At 34.4% G+C, this 25,341-nt stretch overlaps 1 protein-coding gene across 4 annotated transcripts in view; it reads right to left on the reverse strand.

The window, feature by feature from the left end:
- Positions 1 to 4,353: 4,353 nt before the first annotated feature.
- Positions 4,354 to 25,341, reverse strand: part of Dic1 (Dicarboxylate carrier 1) — a 205,884-nt gene continuing 184,896 nt past the window's right edge. For all 4 annotated transcript variants that reach the window (XM_090407718.1, XM_090407720.1, XM_090407719.1 and 1 more), the window contains one exon: positions 4,354 to 8,453. In XM_090407718.1, coding sequence (XP_090263844.1) covers positions 8,355 to 8,453 — 99 coding nt within the window. In that variant the 3' untranslated portion in view covers positions 4,354 to 8,354. The remainder of the gene's footprint in view (positions 8,454 to 25,341) is intronic.

A 25,341-nucleotide genomic window follows, 5' to 3' on the forward strand; every position in this document is an offset into this window, starting at 1 on the left:
ATTGTGCACTTGATCAACGATTTCTGGTGTTGTTACACTTTTTGGACATCCTTCACGTGGATCATCTTCAAGGGTGGTATGGCCACGTTTAAACTCGGCAGCCCATTTCTTAATTGTCAAAACGAATTAGAAGAGTGCCCATAAACTTTTTTTATGAACTTTGAATGAATTTCTTTTGGCGTTAAACCTTCTTTTACAAAGAATTTTTTAACCATGCGATACTCAATTTTATCAATTTCAAGGGATACAGACAGCAGTTTTGCTTCAGACAGCTGTATAAAACAAACTACTTGATAGAATGACTTGCAATTTCACATGGATGCTCATGACAGATGTACCAACTTTGAAAAAAAAATCTTGCCGATAGTGTTCCCATATATGGTCGACAACTTTTCAGACCACCAACATATAATAGCCCTGTAAGACCGTTGTATCTACATATATGAATATTTTTGGTTGAATAACACCTACTCGAACTGCCTTGCCACATTTCAGGTTTTCTTATTGGCTTTTTCTACATCAAATAAAGCCAAACATTCTATTATTCTTTGGAAATTGAATCAGTGGATGGTGGAAAATTAAAATATACATATAATATATATATATATATATATATTATACTTATAAGGATAATATATATATATATAAATAAAATAAATCAGCTAATGCCTTTTATTCCTTATAGAGGTGAAGCCTTTTAATCCTACCTAGCTTTTGGAGACTGAGTGGGAAGTTCACTCTCCATCAGTAGCCAATCAGAGATAGCTGGACCTAGACCTCTTACTAATTATAAGTGGCAACTTATAATTAGTGACTGGCAAGCAAGTGCTGCCATCTCTTGGTACCTAATCCTAACAGGATATATTCTTGTCTGAATAGTGCATGTCCTATGGTCGAATTTCTTGGGTTGACAGATTGAAAAACCTGCTTGCCCATGCCGCAGATCAACTAACTCAGGAACTGATTGAGGAAAGGCTTAGAAAAAGTTCCTCCAGTCAGTGACAAGACTTGAACTTAAGCCTATTTTTGGGTGGCCTAGCACAGAGTATGCAAGCACCACTTCCACTGAGCTACACAGGCCTATGATAATATATTGCAATCACAATAAATTTAGTTTAACCTTTTATCTAAGTGTAAGCAAACTAAGTCTGCGCCTAAAGTATCTTCAGGACTGAGGCAACTCGTGGACCAAGCTCTCATCACTCCTTTTCTTAGTATCTCCCATAATGCAAAGCACATCTCCTTGTGGACATGTATAATGCTATGAATTAAGGGAAGGGCCCACTACCCAGACTGGTTTCGACCTTTATTGAGGTTTCGTCAGTGGGAGCTAGACCCAAAGATGTGGACCAAGCTCTCATCACGCCTTTTCTTAGTATCTCCCATAATGCAAAGCACATCTCCTTGTGGACATGTATAATGCTATGAATTAAGGGAAGGACCCACTACCCAGACTGGTTTCGATCTTTATTGAGGTCTCGTCAGTGGGAGCCAGACCCAAAGATAGTGATACCAAGGTGGAAGCAATGGAGAAGTCATATTTATCTATATGAGTTGCCAAAAGGTGTCTCACCTTATTAATAAATTGCTCTTGATTTAGAGAAAGATGTTGGAAGTTTTTTCCCCACTTGGTTAGATTATAATAAATTTAGTCCTTAATCCTTTATCCAATTGTAAGCAAACAAAGTTTGCACCTGAAGTATCTTCAGGACTGAGGCAACTTGTGGTAAAGGTGGACCAAGATCTCATCACTCCTTGTCTTAGTATTTCCCATAATGCAAAATACATCTCCTTGTGGACATGTCTCTGATTTTAAAAATTTGTTCTCGAGAAAAAATCATTGCAACTTTCTGAAATTTTAAAATATCTGGCTAACTATTAATGAAATCTAACTTAAACTTTGAGTTTTGGATACTCGTATAAGCTATACTAAGACAAGGAGTGATGAGACCTTGGTCTACATTTACCACGAGTTGCCTCAGTTCTGAAGACACTTCAGGCACAAACTTTGTTTGCTTACATTTGGATAAAGGATTAAAGTAAATTTATTATAGTCTAAGTGGAAAAAAACTTCCAATATTGCAATTACATTTGTGATCATATGATCATAATTCTTTATATCCCTCTTGTTTTGTACTTCAAAAAAAAAAAAATAATAAAAATAAAAATATAGTGGTGTCATTCTGGCTCCACAAACTTCAGCACAGGTACTTTACTATCACAGTATTTAAAAGAAAGATGTAAAAAATAAAATCTTATTAATGCAATTGTTGGTTCCATTACCTACCAGACAGCACCATTTCAAATTTGTTGATTTTTTTTCATTTTAATAAATAATCGTTGTCAGATCAAAAAAATGTTATCAATAATAAAATTCAAGTTATTCTTTTAGGACAAAAGTGTGATGTTAAAATAAATATATATAGTATATTTGAGATGTACAATCTTTAATGGACATATCTGGCATTGCTTGTTTTTCTTTGCTTTCACTTTTTTCAATAAAAAGTGAATGTATCTTTTAAGTAATGTGATGCTAAGGCAAAAATAAAAGTTTACAAGTAACTGACTACAAGTTCACGCAGCTACCACTATATTTTTATGTTTTGTTATTCAGATAAAAAGGTTGACATGTTTTATAGTAGAGTGTGTAATCTCAAATATATCATCATCAAATTTCTGATATCATCTCCAAGGGAGTGCACGGAATGCTATGATAGTACCACATGATTAAGTTTACATTCAGGATTTCAATAATAACATCAATGATATGCACCACTTATAGACATTCGAACACAATCTGTTATTAATTATATACTTGGTTTAATCCTTTATCCAAGTGTAAGCAAACAAAGTTTGCACCCAAAGTATTTTCAGGACTGGGGCAACTCATGGTAAAGGTGGTATAAGTTCTCGTCACTTGCCCTAGTATCTCCCATAATGCAAAACACATCTCCTTGCAGACATGTATAATGCTATGCATTAAGGGAAGGGCCACTACCCAGACCGGTTTCGACCTTTATTGAGGTCTCATCAGTGGGAGCCAGACCAAGAGGTGATACTAAGGTAGAAGTAATAGAGAAGTCATATTTACCTATAACAGTTGCCAAAAGGTGTCACACCTTATTATTAAGATTTTCTGGATTAGAGATAAGTTGATGGAAGTTTTTTCACTTAGCTATGCTACCAATTATATATTTGGTTTAACCCTTTATCCAAGTGTAAACAAAGTTTGCACCTGAAGTGTTTTCAGGACTGGGGTAACTCATGGTAAAGGTGGTATAAAAGAGTTACCCCAGTCCTGAAAATACTTCAGGTGCAAACTTTGTTTGCTTACACTTGAATAAAGGATTAAACCCAATATAGCATAGCCAAGTGAAAAAACTTCCAACAATCTGTTATTCCTTGCTGAAACTCAAACCTCAATTGGCATCCTCTACAACTACGTCTCACCTTAACTTTCCACATTACTTCATGCATGATGTCTGCAAGGGGAGAACAAGAGCTTATGTCAGATCTCATGCCAAAGGCTATCAGAACTGGAATTTCCTTTATATGATCTGCTCTGGTTCAAGATTTCAACTATGAAAGTTGATCAAAACAGTCTAATTACTCAAAGGACAAAAAAATTTTCCTTGGAGATTCCAAAATCCATAATTCAATCTGGCTTCCTTTCTCTAATTTCATAGACCAGTTGGAAGCTGAATTGTTTGCTGTCAGTAATGATCTAGCACAAATTGTTCAGCAACACCTACCAAAATACTAGATATTGTCATCATGAAAAATGAGGATATTAGGAAAGAACTTGCCGTTGTGTGCATTCAGGAAAATGTGTTAGCAGAGCTAACCTCAGATGGCAATGGTCACTTAAACAGAATGGGAGAGGAATTATTAGCAAAACAAGTGTTCTTTGCCAGGTTGGCAGGAAGAAGACTCAGAGGAAAACCAAGATCTAGGTAGATTGATACAATAAATAGTGCTTTAGAAGACAGAAATATAAGATCTGATAATGTTGTAGTCTTGACAGATAATAGGAGGAAAGTGGTTGATTAGAAGTTAGTAACATGTAGTACTATCATAATATTGTGTATACCCCTTGAGGTTACATATCAGGAATTTGATGATGATAAATATATTTATAGATCACAGAATCTCAAATGTAATATACCAAAAGAGTAGAGATTACAAGAACAATTTCAATGTGCAATTCTTTCTAAAGTTGAATATATAATATGCAAATTATTTCAATAGATACTTTGACATGCAATCAAGTGTTTTGGTAATAGTCAAATCTCAATAAAAGCTGTATGATACCAATCAAGGCAGTAATGATGTGGAAAAATAACACAATCGCAATACTTTAAGTAATCAATCATATATTCCATGAAAAATATTATGGAAGAAGGAAGTACATGAAGCAGAAGATGTGCATTTTGTACACTTCAAAGAGTAATATGTATTGCTTAATTATGTCATTTCTTTCACTTTAGTCAGTGTCCAAACAAAAACAAAAACATGTATGATGCTTAGAGTGAAAGTATTACAATTCTTCTGTTGTTATAAAGTACACCCTGCTTATTGTTAATCACACTGGATTTATGAAATTTGATAACATTAATAACATCAGTTTATAAAATTTGATACTACTATTATGGGATTATAATAACTTATCACTCAAAAACTTTTTCTCATCATTTTAACCTATTTTACTTCATTACTATATATAAAATTCACATAAAATTATCACATTTATCTAACAGAGATAACATGTATTAAGATACATTTGATAACATGGAAACCTATACACCAAGAGGTATATACATTTTTTTTTTTTTTTTTAACTTTCTGACTAAATCTGAAACACTGAAATATGTATCTAAATTTTATTGCTTGAAATCTCTCATAATTAGATTTTAAATTTGTTGCTGTAAACTCTGCAATATTTGCAAGAATTATTTTAATTTCTTGAATATCTGGGAGCATACAATGTTCTTTGAGTAATACAAAAATAATGACTCATCATTATGTCATATCATATTTCAAATTGGGATAAACAGTACTTGCAAGATGTTATAATTACACTTTCACAGCTTAGGGAGAGCTTCTGAATTCCTGATGATGATTTTGTACTCTGACCACAAAACATAATAATTTTGCATTATTTGTATATAAAATACTGAAAATAAATACCAGACTGATCCAAATATGTAAAGGATATCATGTGTATTATGTTTTTTTTTTTTTTTAAATTTCATATATGTTGCAATGAATGAGTGATATCAATAACCTCTAATAAACAATTGGAACTCACTCTAGAAATAAAAAAACACCCCTCCCGAACGCATATATATAACTGGAAATTATATATGTGATGACTTAAAGTATATTAAATATAATCAGAAAAGGGCACTTTTCACATTAATCAAATTATAGTATGATTCATCTCTTTTATCAACTAATCAAAACAAATTATATCCAAAATATAACATTCCTTTCTTATTTTTAAGCTAGAACTACATATATAACCCTTCACAAAAGCTAATTTTAAATTAATTTTCAATAATTTTCATTTATGCTACCTACATTAGGCATCACTGTAATTTAAGGATAAAGTAGTATTTTCTAAAATAATGTTTTCAGTGATAGTAATAATGAATATTAAATGTAATGAAAACATTAAAAAAATTGGAACTCAAGCATCCCCCCCCCCCCGTTTTATAAATTATACATGCATTATACCAACTGGAGAAAAAACTATGAAAAACTGAATGATTTTTGAAAAAAAAAAAAAAAAAAAAAAAATATATATATATTAAAGATGGGTATCACTGCATATTCTGGTAGGAAGAAATAGGAAAATAAAATGAATGAATGTGTGTGTGTGTGTGTGTGTGTGTGTGTGTGTGTGCGTGCGCGCGCGCGCGCGCGTGTGTGGAAATGTTTGCTTAATGTGTACAACTGGTAATAATGGATTTGGAAATTTTTTTAACTCTTATTTTATGTAAGAACATCCAAATATATAAAAATCTATATAGCCTTTACCAAATTTAATGAATGTATATGGTATGCGTGTTTATAAAAAACATTAAACATTATCCGAATTTTGTGTAAGTAAACACACAGCTTTTGCATTAACTGCAAAGCAACAATGAGGTTAATGCAAAAGCATCAACACAAAATATGGAATCCAATCTTTTACAAAAATAAATTCAGTTATCTTTAACAGGTTTTTTTTTATGTTATAAATATTGAATGCCAAATATATAATTTTTAAAAACAACTACAGATACTACACATGTGAAAACTATGCCATCATTTGAAATGAATGAACAGCATCTACTAAGGATGCTGGATATCAAAAACGGAAAGAGGAATGACTCTTTAATAAACATGCATACTGATGCTTAAGTAAATAGTAAAAAAATGAATAATACTCTAGAACATTATAGACTTAAAATATGTTGATTAATTGAATGGAGAAAATGCATTTCAAAAATATAGACACTCATGCTATCTGATTCAAATCAAAAAAGATTTCTATTAATGATTCTTTATAAAGTAAGTTGACAAGTTCAATTAGTTGTATTACTAAAAGCTTCACATCCATAATTATAGGATAAAGTAAGCTTATATTTAGCCAGTCGTATCTTAGAAATTAATGTTTACAAGAGGATGAAATTACATGTACTGTTCAGGAATCTATTGGGATCATGAATATTTTAGATGCTATCCTGCAACAAGTTATGACTACGAGGTGAAAAATGAGTTAACTTCTTAGGGTCTGCTTCCCTCATAATCCTATATAAATGTCATGGATTAGTCATTTGGGCAATCTAATTGCAGAAAAAGTTACAAGTGACCTTGTAATTTTGTTTATTCACCTATTTTACAAAAAAAAAAAAAAAAAAAAAGAAGAAGAAGAAGATACAATACAACACTGAGGAAGTACTAGAAACTTTGAAAATTCCACGACAGGCCATCTCCAAGTTTGTGCTTCAGCTACAATGGACTATTCTATTACCTGCTTATTTAATTATTTAATTCAGAAGTTGCAAGGCTCTTCCTTCAAATATCTATGAATCTATAAACAAGAATGCATTATTCAAATACAGAAGAAAGAAAGGGTCATATACTGGGCATTCTGATTCTGTGAAGTGAACTTTTGACACCAATTGTGAAGTGAAATTTAGAAGTGGATGATCTGTGATGTGTTGATGTTATTTGAATGGAGGAAATGTATTTCAAAAATATAGACTATAAATAAACAATCATGCTAACTGATTCGAGACATATCCACTCATAACACAAATAAAAAAAAAATTGTGTTAATGATTTCTTTAAAAAAATGATTCACCGAGAAAGTTGCTCATAAATAATGTTAGAAATTATCAAAATTATCAGCATTGGGGAAGCAGTGTCAATCATTTCTAATATTTATGAGTGACTTTTTCAGTGAATCATTTTTTTTTTAAAGAAATGATTAATACAAATATTTTTTCCCCTTTTGAAAATATCAGTGGTTGATTTTCGCTATGGGGATATGTGAATCACTATACACTGATGAATTTCAAAGATATCATTGTCTACAAAGTATCAACCATAGTCAGATAACATGTATATTTAATACAGTATGAGAGATATAATTAAGTTATATTTCTTTAGCCAACAAGTTTTAATTAAAAATTAACTTTTGTGTTACAGTAAATGGCAAGTGAAGCATTCATTTTCTACAGATTCCTGATGAGTTCTGTGTACCTTTACCCTCTCATGTTTGACAGTCTCTTAACCAATACAGCTAAACCATTAACTTATTTTATAATTCTGTAGAAATCTCCAAATGACTATATAAACATTTCAGAAAATATATGATCCTAAACTTTATAATAATAAAAAAAAATACACCTATACAGACAAAAAATAGACAGATTAATAATTTTGATAATGAAAAATATCATATTAAGCTCTCTAGTGCATATGGAATGTACTTCATATATAAATGTTCAAGTATTAACTACAATCTCATTAATTATAAATGCAGAACTTTAAATGCAACCATTAATTTAATTCTTAAAAAACTAAGTTGAAAATTCAATCTTCATTTATATAAGGCAGCTATATTCATCAGATCATCATGGAAGACTCTCTGGCAAGGCAAACAGTTTCAATAATCTTATTTAATTGTAAATCTTTAGCTTGATATATTGAATCTTATGCAAAGAGAGGATCAGTGACTGAGCTTTTCTTTTTTTTTAATTTTTTTTGCAACATTGATTTATTCAGTGGAATTTTCCAAGCTCAATCTGTAATAGTCCAGAAGCAAACTTTAGGTGCATGGTTTTAAATGCTTAGATATATAACTATTGCTGTATATGTCCAAACCTGAGCCGAAGCTGTTCAAAGAAAATAAAGGTCAATATAGTCTGCGGAGCTAGACGAATAAATGCAGGTACATATCCCTGTAAAAAGATAAGAATATTACATAATGAAAAAAGATAGTAGAGAATGTTACTTAAAAATTAAGAAACAGTTTAAATATCAGTTTAAATATCTTATTTCACACTAGTCAGGATGAGATACATTCTGGTGTGAATGTGTTAAACAAGATGCTAAGTGTTTAATTCATTCTTTGGTTCATAATGTGTAAGTTACCTTCTAGTGGAAAACTATTATTATTTTTCGACCTCCATGAAGTTACAGGACTCACCATGGAAGATCAACGCTAGTCAATACAAAGTCTGTTGTACAACTCCTTAAACTCTCATCCACTATCAACACTTTTACCATCCTCTCAGACAATGCATTTCATTTCATACTACTACTTTCCATGCAAAAAAAAAAAAAAAAAAACTTACTTCTTACTCTTTTACCCACTACTTTCTATCCAGAGATGTCCCCTTATCCTTGTTCCTTCCCCTCATTCTACCATGTGAAACATCTCCTCAGTGTTAATATGGAAAATGGAAATAACCCTTCAACAGCTTAAATGGTGCAATTACCCCCCCTTCCCCTCATCTATCTACCAAACTCTGTCTACATGCTCTCTGTCCATTATCATAATCAATATTGTACAGTCCTGATATCATTTTTGTTATCCATCTCTGCACCCTCTCCAAGGTTACTTCATTCCCTTCAAAACCAGGTGACCAGATCTGAGCACAGAAATCTAGATGTGGTCTGATCAACCTTTATACAATAAAACTAACACACTTTTATCTCTCATCATCAAAACAGTTCTGTGTGATGTCTTCACAACCTTCGCAATATGTACTCTGAACTTCAAATTTTTATCTACAATTACCATAAGATCTCTTGCTTCCTCCATTTCTTCCAATATAACTCCACCAAGTGAGTACAAAGCATCCCATCTGCAAATCCGAATTTTCAAAACCTTACATTTAGTTGCATTAAACTGATATACCCATTCATTTGCCTATTCTATATCTATTCTACTACAATATATAAGATTTCTGGAATGAGAAGATTCAGGCCTTGCTTCTCATGCCATCGACACTAGACACAGAGTTCACTAGAACCAGACCAAGATGCAGCAGCACAGTAGGTTCAAATTTGATTGTGTATTTCTTGAATCGTGTGAGGCCCTATGCCACTGTACGAATTTTAATTGAATAGATTGTATGCCTATCTCTAAGTTCTGGGAAGGAATTGCTATTAATTGTTTGTAAATTTTTTTATTTTTTAAATACAACCATACTTACATCTCTAGAACTCTAATAGCATTTCCTCCTACTTGTACAGCTGCAACTAAGACACATGGAGGTATATGCTTTGGTGGCATTGCATGCCCATTTAGGTTGGGTGTGCTGTCACATGGCTTAGCAACCTGTGCTACAAAATTCACGTCAATTTGACCATCATCATCATCATCATCAAATTCCTGCCATGTACCCTCAAGGGGTGTACAGGATATGACAGTACTACAAGAAAAAAATTACATCATTACTAACTTCCTATCTACAATTTTCCTCCAAATCAGTCTGTTACTTGTCAAGACCCCAACATTATCAGATCTTATATTTCTATCGTCTAAGGCACTTTGTACCGTATCAATCCACCTATATCTTGGTCTTCCTCTGGGTCGTTTTCCTGCCAACCTGGCAGAGAACACTTGTTTTGCTAATCTTTCCTCTCCCATTCTATTTAAGTGACCATACCATCTGAGATTAGCTCTGCTAACGCATTCCTGGATGCTGACAATGTCAAGTTCTTTCCTAATATCCTCATTTTTAATATGATATTGCCATTGATGCCATCTGTTCACGCCTCTAATCTTTCTCAGGACTCTCATATCTGCGGTCTCTAGTCTTTGGTCAAGTGTTTTACTTCTGACCCAGCTCTCAGATCCATAAGTTAAAATTGGTTTGAACACAGTCTTGTATACAGCTAATTTAGTGTTCCGACTAATTTCTTTCTTATTCCATATGAATTTATTCAATTGACTTCCCACGATACCAGCTTTGCTGATTCTGTTGTCTATTTCTATATTTAGTTTACCATCTTCAGTAAAAATTGTGCCTAAGTAGCTGAAATGTTTTACTTGTTCCACAGGTTCTCCATTCACAACACAGTTGACATTTTCAATGATTCTGCCTATTTTCATTGTCTTTGTCTTTTTATTGCTGACCTTCATACCATATCTATTACAACAGCTATTCAATTTAGTCAGAGAATCTTGCAGACTTGTAGCGGATTTATTTAGAAGTATAACATCATCCGCATAAAGCAAACAGCTGACATTAGCATCTCCAATTTTGATATCAGGTTTAATACCACATTCCTTCATAATGTCATCCATATAGATAATGAATAACAGAGGGGATAATGTACATCCTTGTCTCACACCAGATTTAACATTAAACCATCTTCCTGTACTTCCTTCAATTCTAACTGCTGACTCACAACTCAAATAAAGACTAAGTATTGCTTGATATAATGCCCCATTGACACCATATAACTGCAGCGTATTGAATAGCTTCTCTCTTGGCACCTTGTCATATGCCTTTTCCAAATCGACAAAACTTAAATACAGATCTTTGTTATATTCCCATGCTTTCTCGACTATTTGTCGTAAAGTGAAGATCTGATCCTGACAGCCTCTATTCGGCCTGAATCCAGCTTGTTCTTCACCAAGCTTTTCTTCCACAATTCTTCTCAACCGTTTCTCAAGTATACTTGCATAGATCTTGCCAGGAACACTCAGTAGGGAAATACCTCTGTAATTCTCACATTCAGTTTTATTTCCCTTTTTATATATGGGTGCTATGAGAGCTCTACTCCAATCATCGGGAATTCGTCCCTCTGTCCAGGCTTTCTGAACTATGCAGTGCAGCCACTGTAAGACTCTTATACCACCATACTTCAGCATTTCTGGTCGAATATCATCTACTCCTGCTGCCTTTCCACATTTCAAGCCTTTGATGGCTTTTTCTACTTCAAGTATGGATATGTATTCCTGACTGCATGCCTGGTCAGTGTTTTTTATCACTGTGCTGTCATCACTGCTTGTTTCATTTAGCAGTTTTTCAAAGTAATTACTCCATACTTCAAGGATATCTTTTTCTCCTGTTTTCATTTCACCTTTATCATCTCTAATTCCTTTTACAGCACTCTTTCCTCCATTCCTAAGCTTCTTCAACAACCTCCAGAATATTTTGCCACCTTCTTGATATTTATTTTCTATATTCTTGCCAAAGTCCTCCCATGACTTTTGTTTAGCTAGTTTTACACACTGTTTAGCTTTCTTACATTTGTCTCTGTATTCTGTAAGAGTAAAAGCTGACTTATTTGCCAGGAACTTTTGATATGCTTTCTTCTTTTCCTTCACTGCCTCTTTAACTTCCTGTGTCCACCAGGGAGTTCTGATTTTTTTTTATCCTTGCACACAACCTCACCACATGCCTCTCTGGCAGAATCAATCAATGTTTCCTTCAGAGTTTGCCACTGAATCTCCAAGGTTTGATTCCTGTTCTCAAACTCTTTTATTTTCTTTTCAATAATATTTCTATATTTTAGTCTACAGTTTACATCTGAGAGCTGCTCAACTTTTATTCGCTTTAAAACTTTCTTACATGTTATTCTTTTCAATATGAAATTCAATTTTATCCTGCTCAAGACTAAATAGTGATCACTTCCAATTTCAAATCCTCTGTACACTCTGGTGTCCTGCACCAGGGAGAAAACATCACTATCAACAATAACATAGTCAATGAGACTTTTCTTATTCCTAGCCTCTTCTCTCCATGTGAATTTGTGCACATTTTTATGTTGGAACATGGTGTTAGTAATAACCAGTCCATGTCCTGAGCAGAAATCCAACAGATATTTGCCATTATTATTAGCTTTGCTCTTTTCTCCAAATTTTCCCAAAATATTTTTGTATGTCTCACAATCATTTCCTACTCTACTATTTAGATCCCCAACAAGGACCAACTTTTCCTTTTTCATTGTGTCAGTTGCTTTTTCTAAAGCCTCAAAAAATTCCTCCACTTCTACCTTAGTAGAACCTTCTGTGGGACCATAGGCACAAATAAGTCTCATTGTCCAGTTCCCCATTCTCATATTTGCCCACATTACTCTACTTGAGACTGACTGCCATTCAAGAAGATTAGCCTCGTATTTTGTGTTGAATACTATGGCTACTCCTTCTTTTCCTTGATTGTTATTGCCTGAATATAACATTTTGTATTTATTGCTCAGAAAGATCTCACCAGTTTTGGTCTTTTTTGTTTCAGTCACCCCTATTATGTCGATCTGGTACTTATCTAATTCCTCAGCTAGCTCCATTTCTTTGCCATTCAGGCTTCTTACGTTGATAGTACCGATCTTTAACTCTGGTGATGTTGAGTTGGGGTTTGTTTTCAGATTTGTTCCAGTAGCTGACTTTTCGCTGTTCGCCCTGGTTCCCTGGCGAAAACAACGGGGGCCTTGTTTAACCGGGCGACGCCCCAGCCGGCATGAAATTTTGTCATGTGATTGCATTTTTATTGATTCATGAAAGTTTTAAGAGAGCATAGCGCATCAGCACTTATTTTAACTGGTCTAATGCAATTAATTGTAGGATAACTTTGAATACTTTAATTTATCAATTAATATAATTTTTAAAATGGAATATAATTTTAAATGTGGAAAGCATAAAGGTCAAGTGAACAATAGCTATGCTTCATGCACACTGTTTATGTGAGAAGCACAAAGGGTTTATGCTTTTTTTTTTTATTTTAATCATTGATAAATACTAGATTGAGACATGAATAATTTGAATTTTGATAAGACTGTTAAATACAGCCATATAATACACACAGAAATCAGAAAAGTAATCACTTAGGAAATTATTTTTCCAGACTGAACCAAAGAAAGGCTGAAATAACTTGTTTTACTTACTTTATTTATACACAAGTTCCAATCTGTTTTTCTTTAGGAATTGTGTTTAGCACATCATAAAATTAAGTTTTATGATGTGGAACTGAAGGAAAATTTTTTCCTTCAGTTCCATCAATGTCTTTTCAATAGCAATTAAGCTTAGGCCACACAGTCTTTCTGTGTGGTTTGTGTTTCTCTATAACATGTACATATTCTCTTCATAGCCGAAAAAGAGTGCTCGACTATAGCAGTAGAGTTCGGAATTGACATAATAAGTTCTGCTAACTTATAACTTTCCTTGAATACAATCTAAAGTTGATTTTCTTGCATGAATTTTAATAAGTGATGCACTGGTTTTCTGGCAAATTCTTCAGAAAAAAATAGTACTTTCAGTTCATTTTTCAAGCGAATGTAGTCAAAAAATGGGCCATAGAAATCCTTTAAGTTTTCTAAATTACCATCAGGAAATGTCTTCATATACTGACCATATCTTTCACTACAAAGAAGTCGAAAAAAAATTCAAGTTTCAAAAGTGAAGAGTATCTTTCTTCCATCTCCAGGCACATGCAGTCAACTATTCCCTGGTATAATTGAAGGCACATACTTTTCTCTGTCTCTTCCGGTCTTATTCGTCTCTTAGGTCTCAAATCATCAACTGTATGCTTCTCTTTTGATACAGAAACCCACATATCATCAAATCCATGTTCCCTGTCATTCCTAAGCTGCTTCATAGTGTCATGCACTTTTTTACAACAGCACAATATATCATAGGATGAAGTTCGCAGTATATTATTCAAGACATCAGTATAGTCAAATAAAACAGAAAAAATTTCTAACAACAAAATTGTTTGAAAATTTTGCAAGAAATGCAAAAGAAAAACCCACGAATTTTGATTACAGCATCCAGGTCCCATTCCCCAGAAATCTCCACTATGTGTTCAAAAAATTCAATGAGTTGATTTCTGTGATGTTTTACTGTGCTTATTAAACAGGAAGTAAAGTTCCATCTGGTTGGTGCGACGGAAGGCAATTTTTTAGCAACAAAATCTTTCAAAGCATTTATTATTTTTGATAATTTAGAAAAATATGCTACTAATGCACTAATAGTTTGGAAAAACAATCTACATTCTTTGATATTTGAGAGGCTTTGCTTCAGAACGAAATTCAAACTGTGGGCATAGCAATGTGTAAATATTGCTAAAGGATATACCTCGATAACTTTCCTCTGTAAGGCATTAATATGGCCACTCATTACACAGGCACCATTATAAGTTTGGCCGACTAACTTGTCCTTGATATTAAATTCCTCAACTCTGTTTACAACATGTTTAAAAAGACCCTGTATTTACCCATTATGGACAAAACGGAAAACAGCTGATAGCTGCAATTTTGACATGACATCAGATGTTCAATCCAGAATAATGGCCACAAATGTAGTGGCAGCAATTTCTTTTTTTATAGCATCTTTAACCACATCAGATATATCGCTAATAATGTCATTTTGTACTGGGGAAAAAGTTCCTTGAAATACAGTCAAATCCTTTAAATGACTGTCTAAAAGTGGATCATACTAATGAAGCACATTTAAAAATTCTGTATAATTTCCTCGATTAGTTGAATCTTCAGACTCATCATGACCTCTCAAAGGAAGCCCTTGCTTGCTTTAAAAAGATTAATTGATGCTGTAAGCATCAATTAATCTTTTTAAAATGTCGCTATTTTTCTTTACCTATTTATTATTATTATTATTATTATTATTAAGAGAGATCTCCAGGGAGTCAGAGACTCATTGAGGGAGGCCACATACTGCACACACCAGCTATCATACTTATTCTTGAATTCATTCACACTGCTTGCACTCACAAGATCCAAAGACAATCATTCCAATCACACAACTCCCTCTAAGAGAAAAATCTAGCTCTCACTCCCTTTTTGGCAGCCTTCATTCTCAGTTTCCAAGGATGCCCTTTCATTCTTTCCCCACCCTCCATAAATTGAAAAATTCCATCAATTGAAATCCTGCATGATCCTTTCAGAAGTTTGTAAGTCTCAATCATATCACCCCTCTTTCTCCTGTTTGATAGAAATTCTCAATCTGTCTTCATAATCAGTATTCAATCCTGATATCATTTTTAACACTCTCCTTTGTACTCTCTCTGATATATCAGAATCACAATGGAAACCAGGAGACCAGACCTGCGCACAAGTCCAAGTGAGGTCTTATCATGGCCTTGTAAAGAGGCAAAATAACATCCTTATGTTTACATGTGAATGTTTGTTTCAGCATTGCAAGTATCTTTTGAGCTGTATTTGCGGTCTTTGCTACATGGCCCCCTAAATTTCAACTTCCTATCTATTAATATTCCAAGATATCTAATCCCACCAATGTAATATGACATTGGATATCTAATCATGCTGAAGTGAATGACTTTACACTTACTCACATTGAACTGACACCCATTTTTCCAAGCCCACAATTCCAGCCTATTCAAATCATTCTGCAAGTACTGCATATCAACAGCATTCCTGATCACCCTATCTATCTTTCCATCATCAGTAAATAGCTATATGTCGCTTGTCAAATCCTTCCCAATATCATTAATGTACAGATTATATAACAGTGGACCAAGCACTGATCCTTGTGGTACACTACTTGTTACCTTAAACCTTGCAGACTCAGATCCCCCGTATAATACATTTTGATATCTGTCAGTCAGCCATCCTCTTATCCATGCTAATATTATATAACCCAAACCCATTTTCTCCAATTTATGCAACAGTCTGCCATGCTGTAATCTGTCAAAAGCCTTAGCAAAAGCCAAAAGTATCATGGTGTATCCATTCCCCTTGTCTAGTTCAATGGTAGCATTGTTACAGAATGTGAGCAAGTTGCTAAAACATGACCTTCCCTTAGTAAACCCATGTTGTTCATTGCAAAGTAGAGATTCACTGTCAACCTATTTCTGAATGCGAGCCCTAACCAATTTTTCCAAAATCTTCACCACCACTCCTGAGATACTAATTGGTCGATAGTTGGATACATCGGTCTTTGAACCACCCTTGTGCAATGGAATTACCAAACATTCCTTCCATTCCTGCAGAATCTTCTCTGTTCTGAGACTCATATTAAACAGCCTGGTCAAAGGAATGGCCAGTTCAGCTGAACACTCTTTTAGCACATGTGCTGATATTCCATCAGTCCCTATTGCTAAGTTCTTATTAAATTTGTTCAACAGTTCTAAAACATCGGCCTCACACACACCTGTGTTTCTTCATCTAGTGAGGAAGTAACAGTGAGCTCAATGTTGCGTTCACCACGTTGATAGCTTTTAACAAAATGGGCACTCATTAGCTGAACAACCTATTCTGCATCTGTAACCCTCATGCCATCTGGATTTAAAAGAGTTATTCTTTCATATTCATTTGTTCTTTTACTTGCAGCATATCAATAGAATTCTTGTGAATTGTCTTTAGCACGCAGAGCCAGTTTCTTTTCATACTCAAACTTTGCTTTCTGTACAACAGTTGTGACTATTCTAGCCTGCTGCTTATAACGGACAGTACCGTCGACGGTGTAGCATAGAGGCAGCCTGCCTCATGGTGCCGCTTAATTAAGGGCACTCATTTAGCCATATTATGATAGGTGCCGTATTAGGGCAACAAGATATTTTACGTCTGATGTAAATGCAATAGATTTATTTGAAGAATTAAAAATTCTCTCAAAAATAATACAAAAGAAAAGTGGTTCTCACTAAATTTTATCATATATAACCAAAATCTTGTAGAAATTTATCCTAATGCAACCACCATCCTAAGGATATTGTTAACAATTCCTGTTAGCTTAGCAAGTGGGGAAAGAAATTTTTCCAAGCTTAAGCTGATTAAAAATCATTTCCAAAAAAAAGCAATGACCCAAGAAAGATTGGTTGGTTGGTCTAGCAAGCAACTATATCGATAGAGGTGAACATAGCTTATAATTTAAATTTAGAAGAGCTTATAAACAGTTTTATTGTGCGATATCCTCGTAGAGCAAACATTTAATTACTATTATTATGTAATAATTTTGCATTAATGTTTCTCTTGTAATAAAAACAAAATAGCAATTGGAGATTTTCTTATTTTATATTTTTGTCTTATAATCCATCAGGGGCGATATTTAATTGTTTGCTTCAAGACACGATCTAATCTAGCGATGGCCCTGATAATGGACATCATCCTTATGTAAATGGTATTCCTTCTGCATCGTCCTTTTCTTACAAATCTCTTGCTTAATAAGATTACACATCTATTTGACTCCTACTCTATTTATTCTTCAAACTCTCAGAACACATTCTGATATCAAATCATTCAAGTGTTGTTTAAATGCCTCCCATGCGCACTGTCGATATTCTTTCCATCCAGCAACTGATCCCATTCATTTGTCGTTTGTAGATTACATGCTGCTTTGTAGTTCAGCATGTAACCTTTTCTGAATGGAACATTCATAAACTTATTCACTTCCCAAGTGAGTACCACATGATCACTGTACTCACGAACCAGAGGCAGAACAGTTACATCTTTAACTGAAATGTCCTCTGACACTATTAATCAAATCTAACACTCTTTGCCCTTGAGTTCCTTCTGTCATGTGCTGCTTGAGGAAGTTGTCCCACAACAGCTCATTAAATGCATTTTCATTCTTCTCATGAGATTCTACTGCTACCCAATCAATATTTGGATAATTAAAATCTCCCATTATGATTACTCTTTTTTGCACTCATCTTTTCTATTTGGGGATGCATTTTTTCATCACTAGCAACCGATCCATCAGGTCTGTAATAACACCCCACCATGTAATTAGTCTTGTTAGATTCCACCTCACACCAGATGGCTTCAAACTCACTGCCACATGAAATATTGTTAGTAGTAGTACTACAATCATAGGTCTCAACTCTAACTGGATTCAAGTCATCTGATATCATTAGCAGCACGTCCTCTCCCCTCCTATCCTTCCTAAAAATATTGTACCCTTGACACTCGATACCAGTTAGTAGGTCTGATTCGGATAGCCAAGTCTCACTAATACCAACAATCTCAGATCGCAACATATTGACTAAGGCAGCAAACTATCTCTTTTGTTTCTGATACTCCTAGCATTCGTGTACACACATAATAATCTACCTATTTTTTCTCTTTTGTACTGTCTTGTCTGCAGCCTATCTGACACAGTTGGACAACTTGCAGTTGTCCAATCATGTGCAAAGATGTTTACATGTGTAACGCATTAGAGAATAGACATTTTTGTACACATCTGATGGGTCAGAAGCGGACGAACACAAACCCGAAATTATTCTCTCCTCGTCAAGATTTCCATGACAAAGCTCATTTGTGTCATTAACACAGTTATATAACATTGTCTCTCTTACACTTACATTCATACCATTCCTCCCTTTATAATTTAGTTTCCCTGACTCTCTGTGTTATTTCTCATACCAGTTATTAGTTTTTCTAGACTCCTGATACCAAACGCATTCAGGTGTAGGCCATCTCTCTTATACAAATCCAGTCTTCCCTCAAACTCACTCCACACATCCAAAAACTCTCATCCATTCCTTCTACACAGCCTATGCATCGAATAATTTGTCATCATAGCCCTTCTTCTTAATTAATTTTTATCATAGCGAGGTAAAATACTATGATGGGTAACTTTAATTTTTCTTTGTTTGTTTGTCAATGAGAGTGTCAATTCTTTGTTTTCCAAACATCTTGAGATTTAGAAATGATTGATCATGTGATTGGGAGCATGCAGATTTTTGCACTGCTGCTGTTAAATGGTTAAGATCAGAATATCCATGCTTATTCTAAATGCCTTTCTCTCTGGAGAATAATAAAAAAGGCCAACAAAAGTCTTGACTGCACTTCACATCCAGTTAACCATTCTATTGTACTGTATTGTAAAATAGAGACACGTCTCATATATACTCAGTTTCTGCATCTTTGTGCATGCTCAGTAAATTTGGAAAGGAGGACGAAGTTTACATCCTTTGAGTACAGTCATACAATCCACAAAAGTTCTGGCAGAAAATGGGACACTCAGTAGATTGTGAACACTGTTTCCCATTCTAAACATGGGCAAAAAAAGTTACAAATTTATAGAAAATTATACACTAAAAACTTGTTTATGTTATATATAAAAACTTGCCTACCATGTCAGTTCACACTTCACGCACGCAAAACAGATGAAACTCAGAAAATAAAAACAGCAACTCATGACAAATGACAACATTCAATTCGATTGGTTGACACAATAACCAATCACAGCCTCTAGATGCTATTGTTTCAGAGCTCACCCTGCCCAGCCTTCTCAGCAGGTTAAAACTACCAGAATGCTAAGAATTTGGCCTACTGTGCCCGCTTTACATCTTTTCAAAGGGTTCAAAGGTGTATGTATTTTGAAAGCACCTCCATGCTATTAACGCAAATGTGATGCAATGTTTATGCGTCGAAAAGTGCCCTCTTCATGAAGCACTAATGGTTCATTGCCCTCATGAAGAGGGGAATGAAGAATTAGTATACTGTGTAATTTTAGGAATCACGTGAAGCCAGGAAACAATTACGGGAGTCTTTAACGGGAATAAATGCAAAAATATAATATCGGTAATACTGATATTTTGTGGATGAGCACTGCACGCCTAGCACACCCAGAATATTCACATCATGAATAGGAAGATGAGAATGGCCGGACATATAATGAGAGGGTCAGCCAGAGATTTTAGTAAAGTAATTTTAGAAGGAATGAATTCCTTCTTTACTAAATTATATGGTGACATCAAAAGAATGGCAGAAAATAGAGTGGTGTAGAAATCCATAATTGCGAACCTTCAATACGAAGATGTTCCCACAGAAGACTGTACTAAGGTAGAAGTGGAGGAATATTTTGAGGCTTTAGAGAAAGCAACTGACATGATGAAAAAGGAAAAGTCAGTCCTTGTTGGGGATCTAAACAGAGTAGGAAATGATTGTCAGAAATATTTTGGGAAAATTTGGAGAAAAGAGCAAAGCTAATAATAATGTCAAACACCTGTTGGATTTCTACTCAGGACATGAACTAGTTATTACTAATGCAATGTTTCAACATAACAATGTACACACATTCACATGGAGAGAAGAGGCAAGAATAAGAAAAGTCTCACTAACTATGTTATTATTAATAGTGATGTTTTCTCACTGCTGCAGGACACTAGAGTGTACAGAGGACTTGAAATTGGAAGTGATCACCATTTAGTCTTGAGCAGGATAAAATTGAATTTCATATTGAAAAGAAGAACATGTAAGAAAGTTTTAAAGCGAATAAAAGTTGAGCAGCTCTCAGATGTGAACTGTAGGCTAAAATACACAAACATTATTCAAGAAAAAATGAAAGAATTTGAGAACAGGAACCAAGAAGAAAACACTGACTGATTCAGCCAGAGAGGCATGTGGTGAGGTTGTCTGCAAGGATAGAAAAATCAGATAAAAGTTACTGGCAAATAAGTCAGCTTCTGCTCTTAGAGAATACAGACAAATGTAAGAAAGCTAAACACAGTGTAAAACTAGCTAAAAAAAACTCATGGGAAGACTTTGGCAAGAACATGGAAAATAAATATCAGGATTATGGCAAAATATTCTGGAGGTTGTTGAAGCTCAGAAATGGAGGAAAGAGTGCTGTAAAAGGAATTTGAGATGACAGAGGTGATGTGAAAACTGAAGAAAAAGATATACTTGATGTATGGAGTAATTACTTCGAAAAATTGCTAAACAAAACAAGCAGTGACAGCACAGTGGTAAAAAACACTCGACACTGAACTACTTAAGTATTTAAGTAGTTTTCTTTTTGTTGCTTTGCATGGGGTTGTAATTTACCATTTGGTAGGTGTTGTGGTCAGATACCGAATGGTTCATTTTTTCTATGAACAAGCTCTTAACCATGAATATGAGACCATCAAACATACCTTTGTAAAAAATGGATACAGTATAAAAACCATTCACAAGATCCTCCACAAAGATCCTACTAATAACAAAAACGATTTCAAGAATGCTATTGTTATACCATCTGTTAGAGCCATATCTGAAAAAATAGACAGAACACTACACAAATACAACATCAAAACCACCTTTAAACCCCTGACAAAATTAAGACACCTACTCAGTTCTTCCAAGGATCCTCTGCCACACCTAGCCCACCCAGGGGTTTACAAAATACAATGCACATGTAACATGCCATACATAGGGGAAATAGGGCGAACCATCCCAATCAGGAAGGATGAACACAAACGACACATAAAATACCTCCATTTTGGAAAAACCGGCCTTTCTTACCACGCACTCCAAACATACCACAGAATTGATTGGAAAGGTACCAAGTCCCTACACCTCACCAAATCCTAGTTCGAACGGAAATTCAAGGAAGCATGTGAAATGCTCAAACATGATCCGAATCTGAATAAAAATAATGGTCTAACCATTCAAAGAATGTGGAGGACCGATTTGCAACCTTCATATCAACCACAAAGAAAAAAAAAAATCTCAATACAAGAAGACTTGGTGAAGTGTTTTTTTTTCCCTGACCATTCAATAGCAACCTTACTGTACAAATCCAGAAGATAATCGTAATATAACAATATGAACTGTATAATTCCAGAAGAATCCTAGTACATGAGGACTTTAGCAAAGTTTATTGTAGGTTTTTTTTTTTTTTTAAATCACTAGAGTGCAGGCTAAGAAAAAAGATTAGTTAACAACATAGATGTAATTTACCTGTATAGAGTGCAACAGCACGTAGCTTGGTTCTCACACACACGTATCCTTCTGATGATGACCTCAATACAGGGGTCGAAACGTCAAGTTATTATTAATCAGTAAAATAATCTTTACAACACGTGTGTTTTGTGTCCCTAAATTCATAAATATGAATGCTGATCACTGTGTAATAAAAGAAATAGTCTTTATTTGATTAGTAAGTCAGCAGTTAGAATGGAAGGAAGTACCGGACGATGATTTGATGTTAAATCTGGTGTCAGACAAGGATATACATTATCTATATGGATCATGTTATGAAGGAAAGCAGTATTAAACCTGATTTCAAAATTGGAAATGTTAATCTCAGCTCTTTATCTTCTTCGGTACTACAGCCCTATATAGGGCTTTAGCCTCCCATTTTTGGGCGTCATAATTCACTATGAGGTGGGGTCATTACCCCCACACTCAACCATGTGTAATTATCTGTGAAGCGTTCTGTTCTTAAGACTGGTTTGCCTGCTTTGCGAGAGGAAAAACCCTAGATAAACTGGAGAGAAAAACCCTGCAGTCCATGACCAAGACCAGCTAACTTGGATATATCTGAGAAAGATCCTTAGCTCCTCATGTTAGTGATGAGAATCGAACGCAGGACACTCCTTTCCCAGGCATTTGGTTGTGGAATGCGAAACCACTCGGCTAACCACACAGACTAAGCAGATGCTATAGTTTTAAATAAATCAAGTGCAAGATTCCCTGATTAAACTGAATAACTGTTTTAATAAATTTGGTATGACAATCAGCAATAACAAGACAAAGACAATGAAAATAGGCAGAAACATTGAAAATATCAACTACAATATGAATGGAAAACCTACAGCACTAGTAAAACATTTCAGCTATTTAGGTACAATTTTTAGTGCCTAAATAGCTAGTAAATTAAATATGGAAATATCCAACAGAATCAACAAAGCTGGTATGGTAGGAAGTCAACTGAATAAATTAATATGGAGTAGGAAAGAAGTTGGTCAAAACACTAAATTAGCTGTATACAAGACAGTGTTCAAACCAATTTTAACCTATGGATCTCAGAGCTGAGTTAGAAATAAAACATTGGAGACAGATATGAGAGTCCTGAGAAAGATTAGGAGTATGAACGATGGCATCAGTGGCAATATCATTAAAAAATGAAGATATCAGGAAAGAACTTAACATTGTTAGCATCCAGGAATGTGTTAGCAGAGCTAATCTCAGGTAGTGTGGTCATTTAAACAGAATGGGAGAGGAAAGGTTGGCAAAATGGATGTTGGAAGTTTATTTTGCACTTGGTTAGACTATAATAAATTTAGTTTAATCCTTTACCCAAGTATAAGCTGCCAAGGGATGTACTAAATTAATTCAGTCCTGAAGATATTTTCAGGTGCAAACTTTGTTTGCTTACACTTGGATAAATTATTATTAATATTTGACACCTCCAGGGAGTCCAAAGACTCATCGAAGGAGGGCACCTGCTCTACAACTCTCTGTCTCCACCACTATCCACCAACTGACAGCAACTACATCAACACCATCTACCGCCGACCAGCACCACCACAGACAATTACAAACATCCATGCCCACGGCGGGATTCGAACCCGGAGTCTTTTGGCTGGAGACTAACCACTCGGCCAACCAGGCCGGCAAAGGATTAAACTAAATATATTAAATTAAATTAAATATATAATATATTTAATATATGATATTAAATAATATTATTATTAATATTATTATATTAATTTATATTTACATATTTATTATATTATTATATATATAATAAATATATATAATTATAATTATTATTATTATTAATATTAATAATATATTAAATATATAATAAAAATATAAATATATTAAATAAAAATTAAATATATATTAAACTAAATTTATTATAGTCTAACCAAGTGCAAAATAAACTTCCAACATCTTTCTCTAAATCCAGAGTAATTTAATAAGGTGGTACACTGGCTGGCAACTCGTATAGGAATATATGATCTCTCCATTGCTTCTGCCTTGGTATCACCACTCTGGGTCTGCCTCCCGCTCTTAATGCACAGCAGTATACATGTCTGCAAGGATATGTGCTTTGCATTATGGGAGATACTGAGACAAGGAGAGATGATAGCTTGGTCCACCTTTGCTACGAGTTGCCAAGGGATGTACCACCTTACCTCAGTCCTGAAGATATTTTCAGGTGTAAACTTTGTTTGCTTACACTCGGATAAAGGATTAAACTAAATTTATTATTGGCAAAATGGATGTTGTCTGCCAGGTTGGCAGGAAAAAGACCCAAAGGAAGACAAAGATATAAGTAGATTGATATAGTAAAAAGTGCCTTAGAAGACAGAAATAAGATCTGATAATGTTGGAGTCTTGATAGATAACAGATTGATTTGGAGGAAAATTGTTGATAGGAAGTTAGTAATGATGTAAATTCTTCATGTAGTCCTATCATAATATCGTAATAATATTCCCTTGAAGGTACATGTCAGGAATTTGATGACAATTTCTTGTTCTGGCTGTATCAATTATGTGACTAAAGTAATAATAATAATAAGTAAACATACCACCTGCAGTTAGCTCTGTTCAGCTACTACTAACAGTATTAAGTTTCTTTCTAATATCCAGGGTGCTTAAGGGTCAAAACTGCATAACTGAGAGGAGACCTCCACATAGCCTTTAAAGGAATGCGAAGAACCAAACCAGGGCTTCTGACCTAATGTCCAATCCTCACCTTCTCGTGGTGCACCTTGTTGGGTATCTTATTAATGAGACTTATTTGTGCCTATGGTCCCACAGAAGGTTCTACTAAGGTAGAAGTGGAGGAATTTTCTGATGCTTTAGAAAAAGCAACTGACACAATCAAAAAGGAAAAGTTGGTCCTTGTTGGAGATCTAAATAACAGAGTAGGAAATGATTGTGAGATATATAAAAATATATTGGGAAAATTTGGAGAAACGAGCAAAGTTAATAATAATGGCAAATATCTGTTGGATTTCTGCTCAGGACATGGACTGGTTATTACTAACACCATGTTCCAACATAAAAATGTGCACAAATTCACATGGAGAGAAGAGGCAAAGAATAAGAAAAGTCTCATTGACTATGTTATTGTTGATAGTGATGTTTTCTCCCTGGAGCAGGACATCAGATTGCACAGAGGATTTGAAATTGGAAGCG

Source organism: Typopeltis vanoorti, chromosome 17 (assembly GCF_054136105.1).
Source record: "Typopeltis vanoorti isolate ZY-2024b chromosome 17, IOZ_Tvanoo_1.0, whole genome shotgun sequence".
NCBI lineage: Eukaryota > Metazoa > Arthropoda > Arachnida > Uropygi > Thelyphonidae > Typopeltis > Typopeltis vanoorti.